The sequence below is a fragment of the Nothoprocta perdicaria genome, unplaced genomic scaffold (assembly GCF_003342845.1).
Source record: "Nothoprocta perdicaria isolate Ctin4 unplaced genomic scaffold, notPer1 scaffold_214, whole genome shotgun sequence".
In the NCBI taxonomy this organism is placed as follows: domain Eukaryota; kingdom Metazoa; phylum Chordata; class Aves; order Tinamiformes; family Tinamidae; genus Nothoprocta; species Nothoprocta perdicaria.
This window is the reverse complement of record NW_020455360.1, coordinates 651,235-671,541: the sequence shown is the minus strand read 5'-3', so window position 1 is coordinate 671,541 and position 20,307 is coordinate 651,235. Positions and strand designations below refer to the sequence as shown.

Below are 20,307 nucleotides of genomic sequence, written 5' to 3'. Positions count from 1 at the left end.
GATAGGACAAGGGGAAATGGGCATAAGCTGAAACACAGGAAGTTCCATCTCCAGGTGAGGAGGAACTTCTTCACTGTGAGGGTGACAGAGCAGTGGAACAGGCTGCCCAGGGAGGCTGTGGAGTCTCCTTCTCTGGAGGCCTTCCAAACCCGCCTGGATGCCACCCTGTGCCACATGCTCTAGGTGTGCCTGCTTGAGCGGGAAGGTTGGACTAGATGATCTCTGGAGGTCCCTTCCAACCTTGAATATTCTGTGATTCCGTGAAAATCCTCCTTGCCCAGGGAGCTGTGCTTAAAGGTTTTGTCTTTCAAACAACAAAGCATAAGTGCACAGACAAAAKAGCAACACTGGCTCACAATCCCAACCTGGAGCTGCTGACAGCACATAAAAAGTATTTCCTTTCTGCCTTTTCAATACCTCACTGCGGTGCTTAAATCCAGCTGCGCTGCTGCCATATTAATGGCTCTGCATAGACCCAAGGGCTGGCTGGAAGCTAGTGCAAGTGTTTGCATTTTTATGCTGCTGCTGTGAATCAGCACAAGTCAGCGATGACGGGAAGTCTCTATTTGGCAGACGTTTAATGCAGCACTGTTCTCGATGCTACCTCTACAAGACAGGTTTCCACGTCACAGAAATAGCGGAGGAGCCCAAACCACAAAAATCAGGATTTTACTGGATAAATTTCCCTGCGCAGTTTTGGYCTCTAAGGAGTCAACACAATAATTACTTTGATGGAGATGAAAGAACTAGCGTCACTTACAAATAACATTAAAATATTTTTCCCAAACAGTCAAAAATATATTTTAAACAAATATGACAGAAATTAATCCAAGAAAATTCCTAGGCACTGTACATGGACCAAACTGGAAAAGACAAATGAATTGAGAATTGCAACTGTAACATTCATCACAATCCAAACATAAATGTTAGTTCTTTTGTTACCATTTGTTGTATTGATACTAGKATTTATAAAAAACGAGGAAAAGCAAAAAGGAAGAAGCACTGCTGTTTTCTTACTGATGTGCAGTCATGTTTCAACACTGTAGCAAATGCACACRCAATTTTGCATCACACTGCAGGCATTTGGTGTTTTTAGACACACAAGTTTGAACATTAAGTATAAATGGGAGGATTTTTATGTTAAAAGCCATTGCCAGATTGCTTGCCTCTAATTGGGAAAGACAAACTAGACCATTTCTTGATTCTTGATTTCTAATTATATCAAAGTACAGTTTTCTTTTGTTTGTTTTCTCAGCCTAAGAAAACCTAAATAATTACATAAACACCTGCCCTGCACACTAAGATGAGCTGAAGGACTTAACGTTTCTGATAAGTTATCAGTAGTAAATATAAAGAAGTTTTTAAATCATTTTAAGGCAGAAATGTAATTTGGAAGGTGACAGCGTGCCTTGGTGATGYCTGGTCCTTCACGCAAGGTCAGCCGAGTGCAGTGAAGGCTGGGAAGAGCTGTGTAATGCTGCAGGTTTTCTCTCTGCCTTTCCAGGACAACCTGGCCAAGTGCCTTGCTGAGCCAGCCGGGTGAATTCCCACAATGCATGTGAGCAAGTCACAGTTGTCAGCTTACTGCACTGTGCGCTCCATAATTTTGAATACTTATTGCTTGCACAGTGAATATACAATTCAGTACTCCATGACTCACTTTGCCACATTCATCCTCAGTGCRAAGAAATTGAAATGAGGCAGCCCGGGGGGCGGAACTGCCTTAGCTGATAGCAAAGAGGAGCAATGCTGCATTTTGAGCTGAGAGAGAGATGGTGGATGATTTGGGGTGGAAAGGGGCCTTGGGCAGAGTATCTCCCTCCTTCCACTACCACAGAACGAATCTGTTGCAGAGGGCATTTACCTCAGGGCTGCACGAAATTTCTGAAGATTAAGTTTCTGCCTGAGAAATGTATCTCATAAGACCAAATATTTATCAAAATCTTGCCCGAAAAGAACACCACGTAGCCCATCTGTGATGCGCAACCTCTCTGGCTCAGGCCACTGTGAGGACCTTGGCTTGATCACTGCCCTGCAGGGTGACTGCCTTGAGACGCTGCCTTCGTTGTCCAAGGCATCCAGGCACATGCCAGCATCTTCAAAGAGCTGCTGTTCTGCCTCCAGGGCACCCTCCTCATACAGGGGCTCTGAAAGGGCAAGGGTGACTCTGGACCTCACATCACACACGGGCTGCCCCTGTGCTGTGCTCTGCAGCAGCTGCAGCTCTAACACTGCATGTAGAAATAGCCACCTGTAAAAGCCTGTTGACACTAATAGCCATAAACCTGCCCATTCTTTTACACTAGCTACCACTAATACTCTGATATCACAACTATACAAATGTATCTTTGCACAGACACCACCATTAGGTGGTGAGTTTTAAACTGAGAACTCCGTAGTGTTTGAAAGGGCTTTGGGGGCAGAGTGGTTGAGAGGAGAGGTTTAGAGGAGCCACAGCACTCTGCCAGGAGGTGGAAAAATGCTGTTAGAGACAGCTTTGCATGAGAAGTTCCTCTAGACATGATTACCTATCCTTCTGGTGCACTATGTGGAGGTGCTGAGTGCTTGCTACCAAGCAGCAATAAGAGCCTCTAAGAGACACAGTGAGACACAGTGAAAGAAGGAAGCCTAAATTTAATTTTCTAATACAGTAACTTAGAAAATCCCCAACTTTGTTCCTATATCCCCTCTCATCAGCTGCTTCAAAAAATCAAAACACGCACAGACAACAAAGTGCATTGATGTTCAGTGAGAAAAGCAGCATGCACCTGAATTCAAAGCAAATATTCAGAAACTTCAGCCGATAGAATTACAGAATTAACAGAAAATTATATTTCTGCTTAGTTATTCAAGGCATCACTAAAATTTTACAAAAGGTGAAAGAGCTGATTTCTCTATCAAATTCCTCAGAAGTTGTTATGAAAAAGTGCAGGGGAAGGACGTTAATTTAGTTCTGTTGTCTGACCCTACTGCTACAGACTTCCTTAGGAGGCTCCCCAAGGCTTCTATCAACAGGAAGAGAATGCTGTGAACACTTTATTTGAATATATAGGATGAATAAAATCTTAGATTTTTTTTCCATTTAAAATGAAAAACTAGTATGAATTTTCAGACATATTTAAGCAAACAAAGCCCCAATGCAAGGGCTCATTTCTCAGCCCCTGCTCCAGGGAAAAGGACACAGTTCAATGAGTCTTGGTTACTTGCAGGGAAACACATGCACTGGGGTTGGACTAGATGAGCTCTAGAGGTCCCTTCCAACTTTAAGGATTCTATGATTCTTAAGGATTCTATGTTGAAAGTTAACAGAATGCCTGAGTGCTTGGCTGAGTGAAGCACACACAGTAATGCAAATAACTACTACTAAAGTACCCAATTCTTGCAAACAAACACTCTCATCAGTCTGAGAGGAACAGAACAGCAGCTACAGAATCAGGGTTTTTTTTGGTGGCAACATAAGGCTATTAAAATATAAGCAGACTCCAATCCACATACCAAAACACTGTGATATTCCCCATCTTCCTTTTCTCAGCCAACTATTACCAAGGCTGAATTCACCTTCCTGATAGGGTATAACCCATGCCTTGCTGTTGGTACTGGGGTTTTCCCCCTCAAGTGTAAAGAGACAAACACACACAATCATCACCACTAGCAAGACCTATTCAAATACTTGAAAAAAAAGAAAAAGCAAAAAGAGTCAATGTGCACTGCACTTGAATAAGGATATTTTAATGTCAGAAAGTCACAGACAGTGACAGAAGAAGAATATAAGATTAACAGAGTGTAATAATTCCTTTGAGGCTTGTGGCTCTAACATAAGGGTAGTAAGGGCAGGCAAAAGCTACTCAATTCTGTTGGCAGCCCTTCTGCTGGCAGTTGCTGGAGTGCTTGGCCCCTTCCCTTCACCCCTGCAAAAGGCCAGTGCCTCTAACTCTGTTGGGAAAAGACTGTCAGTACTTGCAGAGACTTCACAGCATCAGCTTTTAAGCTTTTAATCAGATGTATTCTTCCAGAAAATTAAGATTTTGCACTTAAGATTTTTATTTTTACAAGAGTTGGTTACAACTTTGTATTATTTGTTCTCAGCTAAGGCCTTTCTGAAGAAATATGTATCCACATTTGTAACTAATGGCAACCAACTTAGAGAGAAAAACAATASACAGCCCAGCCCACCTTGGGATACAGTATTTGCTATGGAAACCGCCCTTTCCAATCACTAGAAATCCTGAAAAAGACACTGACTGAAAGGCTTATCATCCCTTGGTAGTTCCCGTTATATTCAAGCAAATTAATGAATCCCACTCATCTCTGGAAAGTCATCTGGGCATGACCAGTCACAGAGTGCAAAATCTCCCTGCAATACACTCTGACCAACACACAATTCCACAGACAGTAGACTCAAAATCGGGCAGCAAAAAACTCCCCCAAGGCACCAAAAGAGTAAATAAAATGAAGATGGGAGAAAAAAATCCTGATTTCTCTGGTCTGCAGTTTTTGCAGTATTTTATAACCTCTGGACATCAAAGCTTTGCATTTGCATGGAAAGAAGAAGTAACCTTATGTTCTTCTTTTGATGGGACACGTTCCAACACAAATAGACATGCTAATGCCTCTCAAGCCAAGCTGGCATGAGGCAATATCAAACCATGACCTGTGAGAAGCAAAGGTAGCCCTTGGTCTTGCTCCTGCCCAGTAGGCTCTGAAGCACATTCAGATGCTTTGGGGAGCCATCTCTGTTGCTTTCACTCAGTCATAGGCTCTGAGCTGTCCCAGATTTTCCTGATGAACTAACATCCCCAATCCACTCTCTCTTTTGCCTCTCATAGCCTCATTCTCAGTCACTGCAAATTCAAACCATAATCAGCTAGGAGAAAGGTATTTTGAAAGACAGAAACAGAAAAAACAGGTGACAAAAGGCTTATGGAAAGGAGAGCAGGCACATAGAGAAAAATATTTCTAAATGTCCAATGCAGGGAAGACAAAACACAACACGTACAAAATGAGGGTGATGAGCATGCAATCAGCTTTGACAATGTGAAGTACTTCTATTACTGGTTTCCTGCAGAGTATTTCTGAGTTAGTCCATCCCCTCATGCAGGTCCTTGTCTCAACAAAATTGACAGAATTCATCTCCTGTAGCAGGTATGATACCCGTGCTGGCCCTGAGGATGTGCTGCTACTGCCACATGCAAGCTACCAAACCTGTCAGGGTATGAACACGAGTATGAAAGGGAGAGAGGAGCAAGACGCGGCATGAGGCTTTGCGGGGAGGTGAGCGCATGCAGCCCTGCTGCCGCAGCAAAAGTCCGGGCAGTTTCAGGCTGATCCTGTAAGAGGCTCGGGAAGCTCCAGGGTGCTGATCCGCACTGGAGAAAGAAAAGGTTTAGTGGGGGCAAGGGATTTTTTTTTTTTTTTTTTTTAAACACAGAATTGACTTCATCTGGCAAACACAAACTTCAAGAATCTCAATGCATGATGAACAAAGGGAAAACACTGCTAAGCTTTTAACTTTGGAGAATTTGGTTCCAGGGGTTTCTATGTACCCCACAACTCTTGCTCCCTGGCAAGGGATGTGAGCAGTGAGAATGAAGCGTATCTCCAACCGGACAAGGCCAGGATGGAAAGCACTCGCGTGACCTCCTCCCTTTTCCTTCAGAAAGTGCCCACTGGCAGTCTGGCACCACTAGCTATAATCCCTGGCTCTAGCAGGGGGCAATACTATATATGTATATAAAGAAAGATATGGAAGCATGGAAGTAAGTAGTGGTGTAATATTGTGAGCATGAATTCTACACACATTATTTATCTGACCATTTGTAGATACTGCAGCTTCTAGTTTCTGAATTTTTTTTTAAACCTTCACCTAGATTTATTAGAATAAAGAATAAACTAGAATTTACTAGATAATAAACTAAAGAATTTACTAAAGACTAACTTGTTTTTAGATGATATTTTTTCTCATGGAACTAGAAAAATGTGTTTTTAAATATATGACTCCAAACCATCTTCCAACATACAAGAGGGGATAGTTTAAAAAAATACATAGCAGACTTTTTGTAACAATAGATTATGACCTTGGAAAAAACCCTAAATAGATAGTTTGGGACATTTCCAAGGTAGTCTAAATGTTTCATATAGATGACTTTTTTGGAATAAAGTTGAAAACTAACTACCTCAATTTATTTTTTTTTGGTATCAAGACTATGGCCTTTTCCAATTCATACAGTCATACAGGTGTTTGCAAAGAAATTCACCATTTGTTTCATTCTCTTAAACTTCTCTCTGTTAGAAACACAGCTGAGGTATAAAAACCTATGTACATTGTGAGATGAGATAATTCTATTCTTATAACAAATCTTCCCATAGAATAGGTCTAGGGTTCTTTATTCCTGAAAGAATTTCTTATTCACAGTCATAGCAACAAGATTTTTGTGAGAATACAGCAATGAAACTAGCCCTGTCCTAGTCTGTGGTGACTCCGATTATCCTTTTTTGTACAGCATTTTTATTATAACTTAGAGTATCTTCCATGCTTCCCATCACAATTCTAGACAACTGACAAAGAGCACCGATATAAACTGAATCTTTAATTTGCTGATTAAGAATGGCAACTGTTCTTTTTTCTTTTAAAGTACAGGGTGCATTGTGCTGCACTTATTCACAATCAAAACAATGTTAAACCGTCACCAAATTCAGTGACAGCTCAAGAAATATATTGCATTTCTGTATGTGGTGAGATCTTTGATTATACATACCTCTGAAAAGAAAACAGACAGGATGACTAGGCTGATCCAGTGAATTATTCCTGCAAACTGTGAAGCACTTGAAACTGCAATTAACACAATACAACGAAGCATCGTTACAGTAGTTGAAAGCAACTTATGTTCAATATCATTAGTACTGCTACAATGCACATTGTGGGAGAAGCTTTCTTTCTGAAACTTTATGGTGGAAGTACCAGAAAAGGGATGAGATGTAATGAGACATGGAGCTCCAGCTCTGGCAGCTGCTTGTGCTGACGCAGGCCAACACATTCACAGCCACGGTTCAGGGGAGCTTTTACAGATGAGGCTGCTGGTGAACAATGGCACACACCTTGCAGGTCGCTGATGCCCTGTCACTGCTCCATGCACTACTTCAGGGCAGGATATCTTACTGAATCTGCTATGCCTAATATTTCAGAATCTGAGGTCTATAAGCAAGCAGAAGGCTCCAGTATTCCTGCTAATACTTTACCTATTGTTCAAAAATTCACCTTAGAAGAGTAATTGGCTGGATCAGATGTTTAAAAAGTGCTTAAACCAGGCTTTAAAATCCATTTCTAGGAATCTACATAAAAGACCTAGATAGTCTGGATGGGGCATGAATTGCCTCCAGACCCCATTTCTCAGAGTCAAGGCTGACTCTAGGAAAACTATTGAGATGAGCAACAGAAAGCAGCAATTTCATTGTTAGTAAGATCAAATCTCAAAACATGAATCAATGGAGTCTGTCAAATATCTAACTTGTCAGAAAAACATATTTGCAAAAATGTGCCTATTTTGTACAATGTATTTGAGGAAATACGGCCATCACACAACTTTGTCCTCATGCAAGCTCCGTTGAGAACACTCAAGAAAGCCACAGCAAATAAAATTAAAGTGTCAGTTTAAAGCAACTAGTTAAACCACATGTCTTTTTAAGCAGTGCTCTTCACAAAGACAGTCAATTAAATTGCCTCTTCAAACTCCTCTGCAAAAAGAGGTTTGTACAGAGCACACTGAGATGGTAGTTTATAAGCTTCTGGCTATTACACACTAACACCCTATATATATGGGTGTTCTTCATGCACCATGAGGGAGCTGTTCCACCTTCCAAGTGGAACAAGTGACCTAGAACAAAAATCCTCTTAGGAAGTGGTTTATTGAAACAATCTGGGGGGGAAAAATAAATCAATCCGAATTCATTAAAAGAATGACTTTAGACTTCATTAAAGTCTTGAACAGACTCTCACCAGTGTAAAATTAGGCTTTCATCTGATTCAACTGATTTTTGCTTATAAGCAAAGCAAACTGTGTCAAATGAATCTGTTGCAAGGCTCAATTTAATTCACATGAGACACTCTGTGACATGGACTGTTTTTCAGGGCTCAAGATGAATGTCTGGGACACTGCAGGATTCCTAAGCAAGTTCAAAGGGAATTCTGTAACCAATATTCCCTCCCTTGCTGACAAAGTAGAAAACTTAGAGTATACAACATCTGAACTACCAGCAGCTCTTAAAGTAAGATGTTCTCAAGTTCAAGGGAAAAGAAAACCTCTTTGCTTCAGGATATTTGTGAGCCTACTACTCCTAGGGCCAACAGGCAACAGGTTTACAAGTATTCCTGTATAACTGCAGGAAGTTGATGGCAATCTCTGTCTTCATGTGCTTCAAGACCGGCAGAATTCACTTCAAGCCCCACGAACAGAACAGGGGCATGCACAGAATCAAACACTTGAGGATTAAAACTGATGAAAATGAAAGAGGAAGGCAGAGAAATCAGGGTACAACAGAAACCCTCAATAGGGGGTTGGAAGTTGTTGGAACTCTTGGCAACAGCAGCTCAGTTAGGACTTGACGGGAGGGGGTTTTCTGTGGTGTAACAGAGCTCTAACAGGTGGAATAACAGGCAAAATTAATATATTTCACTTTTACAATACACTGCCTTAATAGGGTAGACGAGAGAATAATAAACAGAAGTCACATTAAGTTCTTTCCAAGGGCTGACAGTTGACATTCAGGACTCCAACTGCCCCTTAGTGGATGAGAAAGATATAGCAACCACAAATTTGGAAAGGAAAATAATTTCCTATGCTGAGTTAAGTGTAGCAAAGACTGCTTGATGCACTGCTAGACAGTGTGCAAGCAAATTCCTGGTAAAAATGAAGATTTTAAATAGTCCTCTATGCAAGAAGCTTTTCAACAAAAGCTTAATCATCACCCTGTATATATTGTGTCCTCAAATAGACTTCTCTTCAAAGATGTAGTGAAAGGCTAAAAAAAAAAAAAGAGGATTCCTCTTCTCCAAGAGGTGCTCAATTCTGCTCTGCAATGGCCAAGACAGCACTGGGATTTGGGTTGAGGCAAAGTACCTAGTTATGCAGCTGCCACTTTTAGTCAAAAGAGCATTCTGTACTTGCATCAACTTCCCCCTCAAACCATAGCCAAAAGCTTAAAAGTTCTGTTTTTACCTTTTGCTTGCCTGCACTTCAAGAATAAAATGAATGTGCAGCCAGGATGCTTGTTACTCACAAAGAAAATGGTTTGGGATAACAGAGAATCATACAATCATTACAGTCAGAAAAGACCCTTCAAAATCAAATCCTACTGTAAGCCCTTCAGCACCATGTCTGCCAAACCACCTCCTTAAGTGCCTCACCTGCAAGTTTCTTGAACACTGCCAGAGGCAGCACCACTTCCCCCGGGAGCCTGTTCCAGTGTTTGACTGCTCTTTCATGTAGAAATTCTTCCTGATGTCTAATCTGAATCTCCCCGGCACAACTTGAGGCCATCTCCTCTTGCCCTATTGGCAGCTCTTCTGGAGAAGAAACCAATGTCCACCTCACTACAACCTTCTTTCAGGTAGCTGTAGATAGCAATAACTGATTTCCGGAGCCTCCTCTGCACTAAACCCCAGCTCCCTCAGCTGCTCCTAATAAGGTCCATGTTCATCCCTTCACCAGCTTTGTTGTTGTTCTTTGGGTACACTCCAGCACCTCCATGTACTCTTTCTTGTAGTGAGGGCACCAAAACTGAATACAGTATTTGAGGCACAGCCTCACCAACACTGAGTACAAGGGGACAATCACTTCCCTGGTCCTGCTGGCTACACTGTTCCTGATATAAACCAAGAGGCTGTTGGCCTTCTTGGCCACCTGTGCACGCTACTGGCTCATGTTCAGTCAGTTGTCAACCAACATCCCCCTTTTTCTGCCAAATCACTCTCCATTCACTCTACCCCAAGCATGTAGCATTGCATAGGGTTATTGGGACTGAGGTGCAACACCCAGCATGAACCTGTATTGGTTGGGTCCAACCCCCTGGTTGTTGTGCACACATTGTGTGATCACCCTCAGGATCATCTGCTCCATAACTTTCCCTGAGACCAAGGTCAGGCTGACAGGTCTGTAGTTCTCCCTCATCTGGGACCTCCCAGTTGACCAGGACCGCTGATTAGAGATTAAGGATTCTTGAAACCTACATTTTTCATCCAAATCCTGAGTTTCAGTACAAAATAGTAAATTATCAGGGACTCTAGAAAGCAAGTCCAAGAGCACAAGACAAGAGTAATGGAGTAGCCATGCTCAGAGCAGTGTCAGAGAAAAGTGCAAGAAGACTTACGCAAGCATCAACAGCAGTGTGGAGAAGGCAGCATAACCAGTGATTTTTATCTTAGGTGGTTTTATAAAACGACAGTAACTGCCAACACTATACCTCTAAAGTAATCCTATTTCATTATAATGCTTAAATCCTTACAGTGAAATTAACTCACTAGTATCAGTAGCTAAAACAAGAGAATAAAAGGACATCAGAATAAGAGATTCACTTGCTCACTTTGAAAGTTGCCATAGGAGATAGCAGGCCGTGACTCACTTAAGCTACATATTCTTGCATCTATGGGATTGCCTGAACACATTTGAGATGGTTGGGAGGTGTTAAATGCTGCTCTCCAACATTTATCAGCGGAAAGAATGGAACTGGTATTTCTGTTCATGTAAGACTTGTATCATTTAAAGTAGAAAAGAAAATGGAGGAAAAAAGTAGTAGAAAAAAGTATTAGGAAGCAAGTATTAGGAAGCACTCAATTTTGCTTTGTGGAACCTCTGTAGAGTGAATTCAGACAGAGTAAAATTATTTCAACAGCTTACAGTACCTTTGCCAAGCACAATGAAAATTTGTATCATTTCAGAGCATTACAAGATAGAAAAATATTCAACTCCTACCAATCTCAGTTGAAGCAAATTAACAATAGAGACAGCACCAAGCTAGTGAGTTCTTCATTTGCATCCATCCACATGCATGTGACAGGTATCAGGGAAGTTAACCATGCACAAAGCATCTTTTTCTGCTGTGTATACAGAAAGCAGCTGTCCTGAAGGACAGACCTTTTCAGGGACTACTGACATATGTGCAGAAGCCTGCATATACACCTTTTATTGCCTCTGAAAGTGTCCTGCACTGAATATGACCAGCAAAGGGGCAGGGACTGACTTCACTATACCAGGGTTCCACAAAAACCACAATTCTTTCCTAGGCTAGTAATCATTTACATGACAGGAAAAAAAAAATCCCCCAAACCTCCCCTCTTCAAAAACCACCCAGCAAGTTAAACCTATATTTCATTACAATTAAAAAAAAAGTAGTCCTCCTACTCACACTGGAGAAGCTTTATATCTATTAGGAGCTCCAGAGTCAGAAGAATCACCACCAATACTACACAGGCTACCAGGAAACTGTTGAGACTTGCACTGAGCAAAAATACCTGCCACACAGCTGCTCGTCTCCCACAGCACGGTTTTAGCCAGTTAGATCTAAAGAAATAAAATTAAGAGGGAAAAAGAAGAAGTAGTGAAAAAGAAAAAGCGCTGAAGAACGGTGGACTTGAAATGATAAGTTCTGCTGTTATGAACATAATTATCATAATGACAAAGGCTTTGCAAACCCCACTTTCATTGATTTTTTTTTTTTTATTAAGGCTGGACAGGTCTCCAAATAAGCATAGTGTTAATTCCTAGTTACAGTAACTAGTTACAGTCAGCTGTGCTGACTGATACAATAAGTATGCTAAATTCCTACTGGAACAGAGGTGAAATTCCTCCCTGTGGATCTTGCTCAAGTTGCTCTCCTCTAATGAGGTTTTCCCAACCCTCCGGAAATTACTAATGCCCAAGTGCCTTCCACAGCACAGAGTAACACAGTCCTAGGCTCTCATGCATGCTTCCTTTGCTGCTTTCTTCTCGTCTCACCATCTTTCATGTATATTTTGACAAATATACTGCAACCATTTATCTGTGGATACCAACACCAGAGTTCTGTGCCTTAAGTTAGAAAGTAAAGATGATTTTTCAAGAGTTTGTCCAGTACAGTTTTAGGTATTATCCTGGTTCTAGTACAGCACAGATCTGGCCAAGAGCTACCAAATTCTGCTAGAGGCTTTTAGTCTATAAAATCAAACATGCTGGCAGCCGCAACTCCCAACTTGCTATCAACAACTTCGAACTTCTGCAAAAATTTCTTACCCTTGGTTCAGACCCCTCCTTGGTAGCTGGTAATGTACCACCATGCAGGCTTCAAGGAAAACCTGTACTTGGGTTCCAAAGCAAACCCGCATGTTCTAGGGACACCAGCTGCAGCAAGTCCTACAACATACAGCTACCAGGACCAGAATGAAGACAGTGAACTGGGAAGTGCGATGCTGCTGCAGATACAGCTTTTCAATAGCTTCTCCAAAATCTCAAATCTGTCTTTTGAAAAATATTTGTAGTAGCAGTAATAACAGAATGGAGCTGAGCTGCACAAAGCCCATGCTGATATACAGGAAACACTATATCATGTCCCATCATCTTTTGTAATGTTCCTGTACTGGCCTATCTCTGAAAACACTGATGAACTATGACATATCAATACACAAAAATCAATGGTATCAGTTCCAAGTCTCTAAACTCTAAACTCAAACATTTCAAAAAAAACAAAACACCACAAAACATTCCCTGAAATAACCACACTCAAAAGTGAGGGGAAGCAACAACAAGCAGCGTTCAGAGGCTTGGTTCAGGCAAGCAGCTTTTAGATTGTGAGTATCCATTCAATGCTTGTACTGAGCGCTGCCCGATTACCTGACCCTGGAAGACCTTCTCTACTGACACTTTAAACTTAAGAAGATTTGGCAATTGTTACTGGATTTGTCCTTAGCTCAGGGGATTAAGGTTCTAACCTAGAATACAAAAGCACTCAAGGTTGATTTCCCCCCCCCCCCCTCAGAAACTGCCTGGAAAAGAATTACATGAGAAAACAACTCAAGCAAACTCAAAAATACAAGATCTGATGGTTTTATAAAAGCTATTTTWAAAAAAATAGCAAAAAACGCATTAGAATACGCCTTTTTGCAAGCTTTATCTTTTAGTGGATTTTACTTAGAACAGGATAACCTGTCTTCACTACAGCTGGTTTGGGGGTTTTGTTTTGTTTGGGGGATGGGGGGAAAGCGGGTTAGGAAGGCGGATTTTTCTAATAACACCGCAGAATGGCCCTGTTTAATTTAGTTTTTGATTCCACTCTCTTCTGATATTTCTGTCCCCCTTCCCAAACCGCCTCTTTTGCCAGCATTTAAGTACTGCAGGGCAGCTTCTCCACTTTTCTGTTTCCAAAATGATCAGTAGAGGGCCTATACACGTTCCTTTACGAGCTCTCTATAGTTGAGTTTAAAAGACACCAAATATGCACCAGTAAGAATAAAAATCCACCGTGATACTCAGTGGACATTACATACAGGCACGGTAATCTTTATTCAATCTAGTCATTACTACTCAAACTGCTAAGGAATGCAGAGTTGTACTCCTCTTTGCGGTAGCAAGATTTCAACAATTCCAAAGACCTTCTGAATTAAAGCATCAGCTTAGAATTGGAGAATCAATGTTCTGAAGTGACTTGCAAAGCATCTGCAAGATTGCACTTACTAATAAAATATACAAATTGAGTTGCAAACTGTAAAGAAAATAAAGCACCAGAAAAAGCCCTACAGTTTTGTATCTCGGTTCATTACACAGAGGTGCCTTTACTCCCTGCCTTGTTAAGGAGCAGTTAAGGGGCATCTTCACCTCTCCACAGACATCATACATGACCAGCACATTGTGTCTTAAAAAATGGGTTGCTTTTCTGAGTGCTCTTGCTCTTGCCTCCTTCCTCTTTTTTTCCTTATTTCATCTTGTGAGGGGTGGACTTAACTAAAGTTAATTACAACTCACTTTATTAAAATAGAAATCTGCTCATCTCCTTTAAGCATATAACTTTAGTAGAGTATCTCCTTTTCCTCATGTATGAGATTTCATCCATTTAACAGGTGAGAAATGCAGTATTTGAAAAAACCAAAACCCTACTGGAATTAGCGTAAGCTTAAGTTTACTTTTCTAAATTCTAACCACTTCCTGTGCAACACTGCAAAGCTACTCAAAGTTTAGACTAGGAGCTCAGCCATATGAATCGTCTAGAAAAAGTTGACTTTTACAGCTCAAATGTATCCAGAGACTACATGCTAACCATACACAAGTATAAGACACTTTTCCCTACTCTAAGGCATCTTCCTCACAAAGCCTGGGTGAGGTTAACCCACAGGAACTCGAATTGTTTGATAATGATGGAATTTTACCAGGAATAACTCTTTTTAAAGGTACTTTCACACATGGCTTTCTGAAAGCCAATCTGTCACCATGACTGCTAGCTTTATTAATAAACAGCTTGGAAAAGAACATAAGGCAAAACTGGGAAAGGTTTAACATATTTCTTTGGTAAGGAATCACTACAAACAGTTTGTTCAAGCTGTTAACATCTGTCACTATTTCTATTTTCTAGTCTTGCAAAAAAATATCCCCAAATCTGTGCTATACATCACTTGCTTTTTTTTTTTTTTTTGGCAAGATGCAGCAAGTGCTTGCATCTCACAAGATGAATACAACTAGAAAACAGAAGGATGGGTAAGATCCAAATCACTATCTGAAGGAGTAGAAGGGCCATGGCCAGGAAACAACTGAAATACAGAAAGGCTAAATAAAAATACAAGATCTGGCTGCAGCAAAACTACAAGAATCTCATAGAAGACAAGCTGCAGCAGCAAGAGGAACACAGGAGGAACCCTGAGGAAAAGGCACAACTTTGCACCCCTTTCCTGGGCTTCTGCTAGCATCACTGCACGCGAGTCTCTAGAAGATAACCGTTTGCAGCACTGATCCCTTTTCACCCCCAACCTTTATAATTTCTTTTTTACTTTTTTTTTAAATTACTTTAATTTTTTTAAAATTTATGCATGAAGCCACATTTCTTGCAACTTCCTTTTCCAGCTTCAACTGCTTCCAGTGTTGAGCGAAATATTAGACCCACATTTCCATTCTCCAGGAGAGTGTTTTGCAAACAGTGCTTTGGGCTATCTCTATCGCACCTCTATCCTCAAAAAAAGGGGGCTAAGAGAAAAAAAAGTTTATATCAAATTCTGTTGGGGGGAAGGGAAGGAAATCAAACCAAAAGAGTCTGAAAAACACCAAGCTAGAAGGTTAGTTTCTTTCACTTGTAGTAGCACTCCCTCCATCTACTGGTGCTACTTGTAAAACACACTAGATGGACATTATGAGGTAGATGAGACTAAGGATTTAGTAGGCTACATAAAACAGTGAGTTATCCTGCAGAACAGCACTTCACAAGGATAAATGTTTTATAAAGGGTCTCTACTAGAAAATAAGAAGTTTCTAAATCAGGGAACATCCTCATACTAATATAGCCTGTGTGCTCTCTAKTTAAGAGCTGGTCCCACAGCCAGTAGTGCTGAATGCTCCTTTTTTGCTGCACTGCAGGTCTTCGTTTCAGACCACAGCACCGAGAGCAGCAGTGACATAGCACTGCACAAGAACAAACAGCACTACAGGCTCATTCGCTATATTTTGCTGTTAAAAGTTTGCATCATCCTTCTGGACTGGGACTGGCTGGCAGCTAAAAATAACTTTAAAGTCACATGTGTAAATACGAGCAACTTGCTCACCACAGGGCACAGTTCAATCATTCACCCAAAGCCTTTGGCACAGGAAGCTTGGACTTAATTATTCACCATGTATCAACCTGATACATTCAAGGAATTGCATGAGGTCAAACTTTCCTGAAAGGGGACTTTATTTTAAATAACCTGCCAGATGAAGATCTAAAAAGGGCAGAAAAGAGAAAAATAGAAGCAGAAAAGAGACAGTTCTAGTCTATTTGGTTAAATGACCTTTAAATCTTACCAATAACACAAGTAAAATACTTCAGAGATGAAAATAAAAACCTGAAAGATGAATATGAAAGCCAGAAATATGACATCTGACAATTACAGGAGACAGACTGAAGGAACAGAAATTCCTTTTTTCCCCAGGATGGATGAATACTTTTCATCAGTGAAGGCCTGCAACCTATTTAAATGAAAAGCTCTAAGGATTATTTTGTGCATTAATTTTTGAATCTCTGCACCCCTGTTCCGGTTTCCTTCTTTATCTCCCTCTATCCTTTCCTGCAGCTCTCTTTTCAGGTATCCCTACAGTTTCATTCATTTTTCTAACTGGCCTGCAACCAAGCAAACCTAAGGCTATGAACAGATCATCCTAAACGATTAGGTTACAACGGTGTGACTACGTACAGCTAACGTTAACTGAGTCACATTAACCATGTGGAACTCGCAGCCGCTATAGCTGTAGATATAAAACAGGACAGTCTTAGGCACCTTCATGCTTCAAGTTTATGTTTAATAGAGGAAAATTCAAGAGCAGCAATATCAAATAAATACAAGAAATAATTAAGAGCTACACTATCTCCTCTTGCTACCTACCCCTATTAGGCAGATCTTATCACACTAGAAGCTCACCACTAACTGCATACTACTTCACTAAAACATCCAGTCTATCAGGTGTATCTTATAATTATGAATGATACCTCTGAATTGGAATCTAAAGAGAATATGGGATTTTTCTTCCCCATCTCTATTTGTTTATAGTTTACACAATTACAGCCTTCTGAATGAGGCCAGTTTCCAAGCAACTTCATTTTTATTTGTCATTGATGGCAGAGGAAGTATTTTTTTGTAAAACAGAAAACTTGACTGGAAAAAAAGAAAGTGACACTTGAGGCTAGTTTTAAAATTAAAAAACCCTTACCTTTATGAGAATTTAGTCTCTTTAAAGAATTGTTTATATATTCTTTTCATACAAACTGAGTTTAATGCAGATTCACCAACAAATTCAAAGAAAAACATCTGCTTTGCTGCTTCTTCACATGCAAGAGTACCACCTTAGTAGAGATAGGTTAAGGACATGCATTGCATGTTCTCCTAAACATGAGGCATATTTTTTTGAATAAGCTTATTTTTCATCCACATTCTTCTGGCTTTGATCACTTCTGCAATACCTAAGCACATAGCACTGCACCGTATAGTGGTATCTAAGGGGGCTTCTTACAAGTTTAATGCAGGGCAGATCAGCAGGACTAACTAACATCACACTCAAACTGGTTCTAAGAACAATTCTACTATTCCTCCACAACACTGCTCTGTGGGGGGGAAGACATGCCTTAATATAAGGTTTGCTATAATAACATAAAGCTCAAAACATTAACTATAAATTGTTTCCATTTATTAGAAAATGTCCTTTTTCTGAACAGTAAGAGCCTCTGCTCCATTACAACCAGCACATCCATCCAGTTGCTTCTAGAGAAGTAGTCAGGGACAGCAACCTCTCATTTCATCCACTGCAATTTGCAGAGACCAAGGGTACCTCACTCCTTTCCAGTGAAAAGGTGGTGATGCCAGCCCACCTACATGATTTACAATAAACAGTTCTCATTGCAGATTCCATCCAAACTAACCAATTTCCACCATAACAACACTGATACTTTCCCTGGCTGATAGGTATATAAAGAAGAGAATCCTTCTTTAGTCTACACTAGAAGCCAAGATTTGGGTTTTATATGAAGATTTCTGGGAGAAGAGGGAAAGGGCTTTATTTTTTTGCCTTCTTACCCTCCCTTTCACTACAACCAATCTTGCAGATGTATTTCAGGCATTGGCTTTATGTGCCATCTAATCTGTAGTTCTTTGTTGCTTAGCACAGGGATCAGCATTATGAACTGAATTCTGACAAAAATAGCTCAGACTTACCACAACATTCCCTTAATAATATCAAGGGACTGCCCTGAGCATTTGATAATAGCAAAGCCCTATCAAATGGAACAAAATAAGATTTTTAATTTTTGTGTCTTTAAAGCGACAGGAATGTCAGGAAATTGGTCTGTCATTTGTTAATCTATCTTTCCTTAGTGAGAAGGGTAGCTATTCTGGTGCCATCTAAGATTTTATAGGCACAAAACCAGGGCTGAGCTACCACCCCCCTGTGCCTGGTTGCTTATTAATAGCATGCTTCCCGACAAAAGTTCTCTCAGATTAAACGAAAACTCCCCTGGTATCCTTCACCCAATGAGGTGAAGTGTGCACTTGGATTAGGTCACTGTGCACCTTTTGGCATAAAGAAAAGTTAAAGAGGAAAAGGGCTGGGCAACACAGTCAAATCCCTAAATCAGACGCTCCTTCTCTCTGCTGTTCTCTTGTTTGATGTCTCTCTTGTTGCTCTACAGACTGATGCATGGAGACTTACTAGTGATCAAGCCTGGCAACCCACAGGAGGAAATGGGAATAGCATCTTGGCCACTAGGGACTGAAAAAAAAAAAAGTTACAGTAATCCAACAGAGCAGGGTCATGGATAGCTTGTGACAACAAATCAGGACTTTCCAAGACCCTACTGCTCTTCTGTTTCTTCTTCCCAAGAAGCAAAGGTCTGCTAGACCTTCCTGCTGCACAGCTCAGGAATCACAAAAACTACAACATGTCTAGATTAGCTACATATCTGGACCATCACAGCTGTATCAAATATACACACTTCATACAGGCTGGCACATTGTCTGAAATTCTCAGGCAAAACTACATAGTAGACAACCCTCGAAAGACTGCAGCAAGAGGCAGCCTGACAAGGAAGGGAAGATGTGTACCAAGTCACCTTTCAGCACTCCCTGGCATTACTAGCATCTTCTGGTATCTGCAGATCTCTATATTTGCGCTAGGGAAACAGAGCTTCAAAGTYAAGATGCTGGCAGAAGCTACAAGAACTTGGATACTTCCTGCCACTGCCTTTCCCACATCACTTTCTGCACAGAGAGAGATGCAGCTGGCTGGTCCTGTACCAACTGATCCCATATCTCCTCCTTACTAATGGGCAGAGGAGAAAGTCACATCTGAACAAGGCCAAGAGAAAAATCACACCCTTCTTTAACACCATGCACCCACCTTCCCAAACAGACCACAAGGTGCAGAGGCAAAATATTTCTCTTTACCAGTGAGTTTCTTTAGCTCAGCTCAGCTCCTGAATTTTCAAAGACATCAATTGCAGCTGCAAATCTGGGACCCAGCTGAACATACTCAGCCATCACACACTGAGACAAACTACAGCTCTGAATTTCCTTAAGGGAATCCCCCTTTGCTGCTAGGTGGTCTGTACAAGACTGTGCTGTTCCTATTATATAGACAAAGCCAGATGAGAGGACTGAATGAAGGAGAACTCCGCTGACAAACAAAGGACAATTCTGCTTCCATGCTTAGATTGCAAAGCTGCCCAAATGGTCACAACGGGAGATCTGTGGACTTGAGCACTATGAAGAATGGAATTTCAAATCATAAAATCTATGAAAATGCACATTTGAATTAAATTGGTATTCATCCAGTACCAAAATAGCCTGAGGCTTACACCTGCATACTCAAATTAATCCTGAAGTACCTCTTTTGCTATGCAGGTTATTTTATGTTACAGTTGTACCATACTTACATAACCTAATTGAAATGTATTTCCTTCCCCTTGTTTGCAGTAACAGCATTCTGGAGACGTCTCACGAAGTCCAATTTGGAATGAAATTAAAGGAGGCAAGAGCCTTCCCCACACAGTGCTTCCTGACTACCATACAGAACACCTGCTGAGCAGAGATCAAGTAGGTCTCCTCACTGATTTCTGAGTTGAAATGAAAATATATTCAACTGTTAATACTTGGAGGCTTATATAAAGCCTTTTAATGTCTTCATCATGAGTGCTCTATATTATTTACTGTGAAGTGCTTTTAGAAGGATCTTACTGAAAATAGAGTATATATAAATTCAGTGCAACACCAAGCGGAACAAGAACCTTAGAATCAGAGAGGTTAAGTACAACCAGTCACCTACTCCCTGTCTCAAAGGATATTAAACCACACTTCTTTTGACAAACGCACCTTCTGAAAAAGTATCTAGCGATTGCTATTCCAGTCCCTGCCCATACACACCACTCTGCTACCAACTATTCTCTTCTGCTTTGAAAATTAAGTTCTTTATTTCTTGGCCTAAACTCTGTGGAGATAGTCAACAGATTATTCTCTTCCTCGYTAAGATGTCTCTTACGTTATGTTCCTTTCAAAGCACTCTTCTGGGTAAAGAGACAGTTATTTCAATCACCCCTCCATGAAAGGTTTTCTGAGCCTCTAAT

At 40.7% G+C, this 20,307-nt stretch overlaps 1 protein-coding gene across 1 annotated transcript in view; it reads right to left on the bottom strand.

Annotated features, from left to right (window-relative positions):
• The window catches only part of TMEM266 (transmembrane protein 266), a 73,555-nt gene that overhangs the window by 27,887 nt on the left and 25,361 nt on the right, over positions 1-20,307 (bottom strand). The window contains exons 7-8 of the mRNA XM_026038658.1: positions 11,398-11,552; positions 6,756-6,829 (exon numbers count right to left, since the gene is read on the bottom strand). Of these exons, the coding sequence (XP_025894443.1) occupies positions 6,756-6,829; positions 11,398-11,552 (229 nt within the window). The remainder of the gene's footprint in view (positions 1-6,755; positions 6,830-11,397; positions 11,553-20,307) is intronic.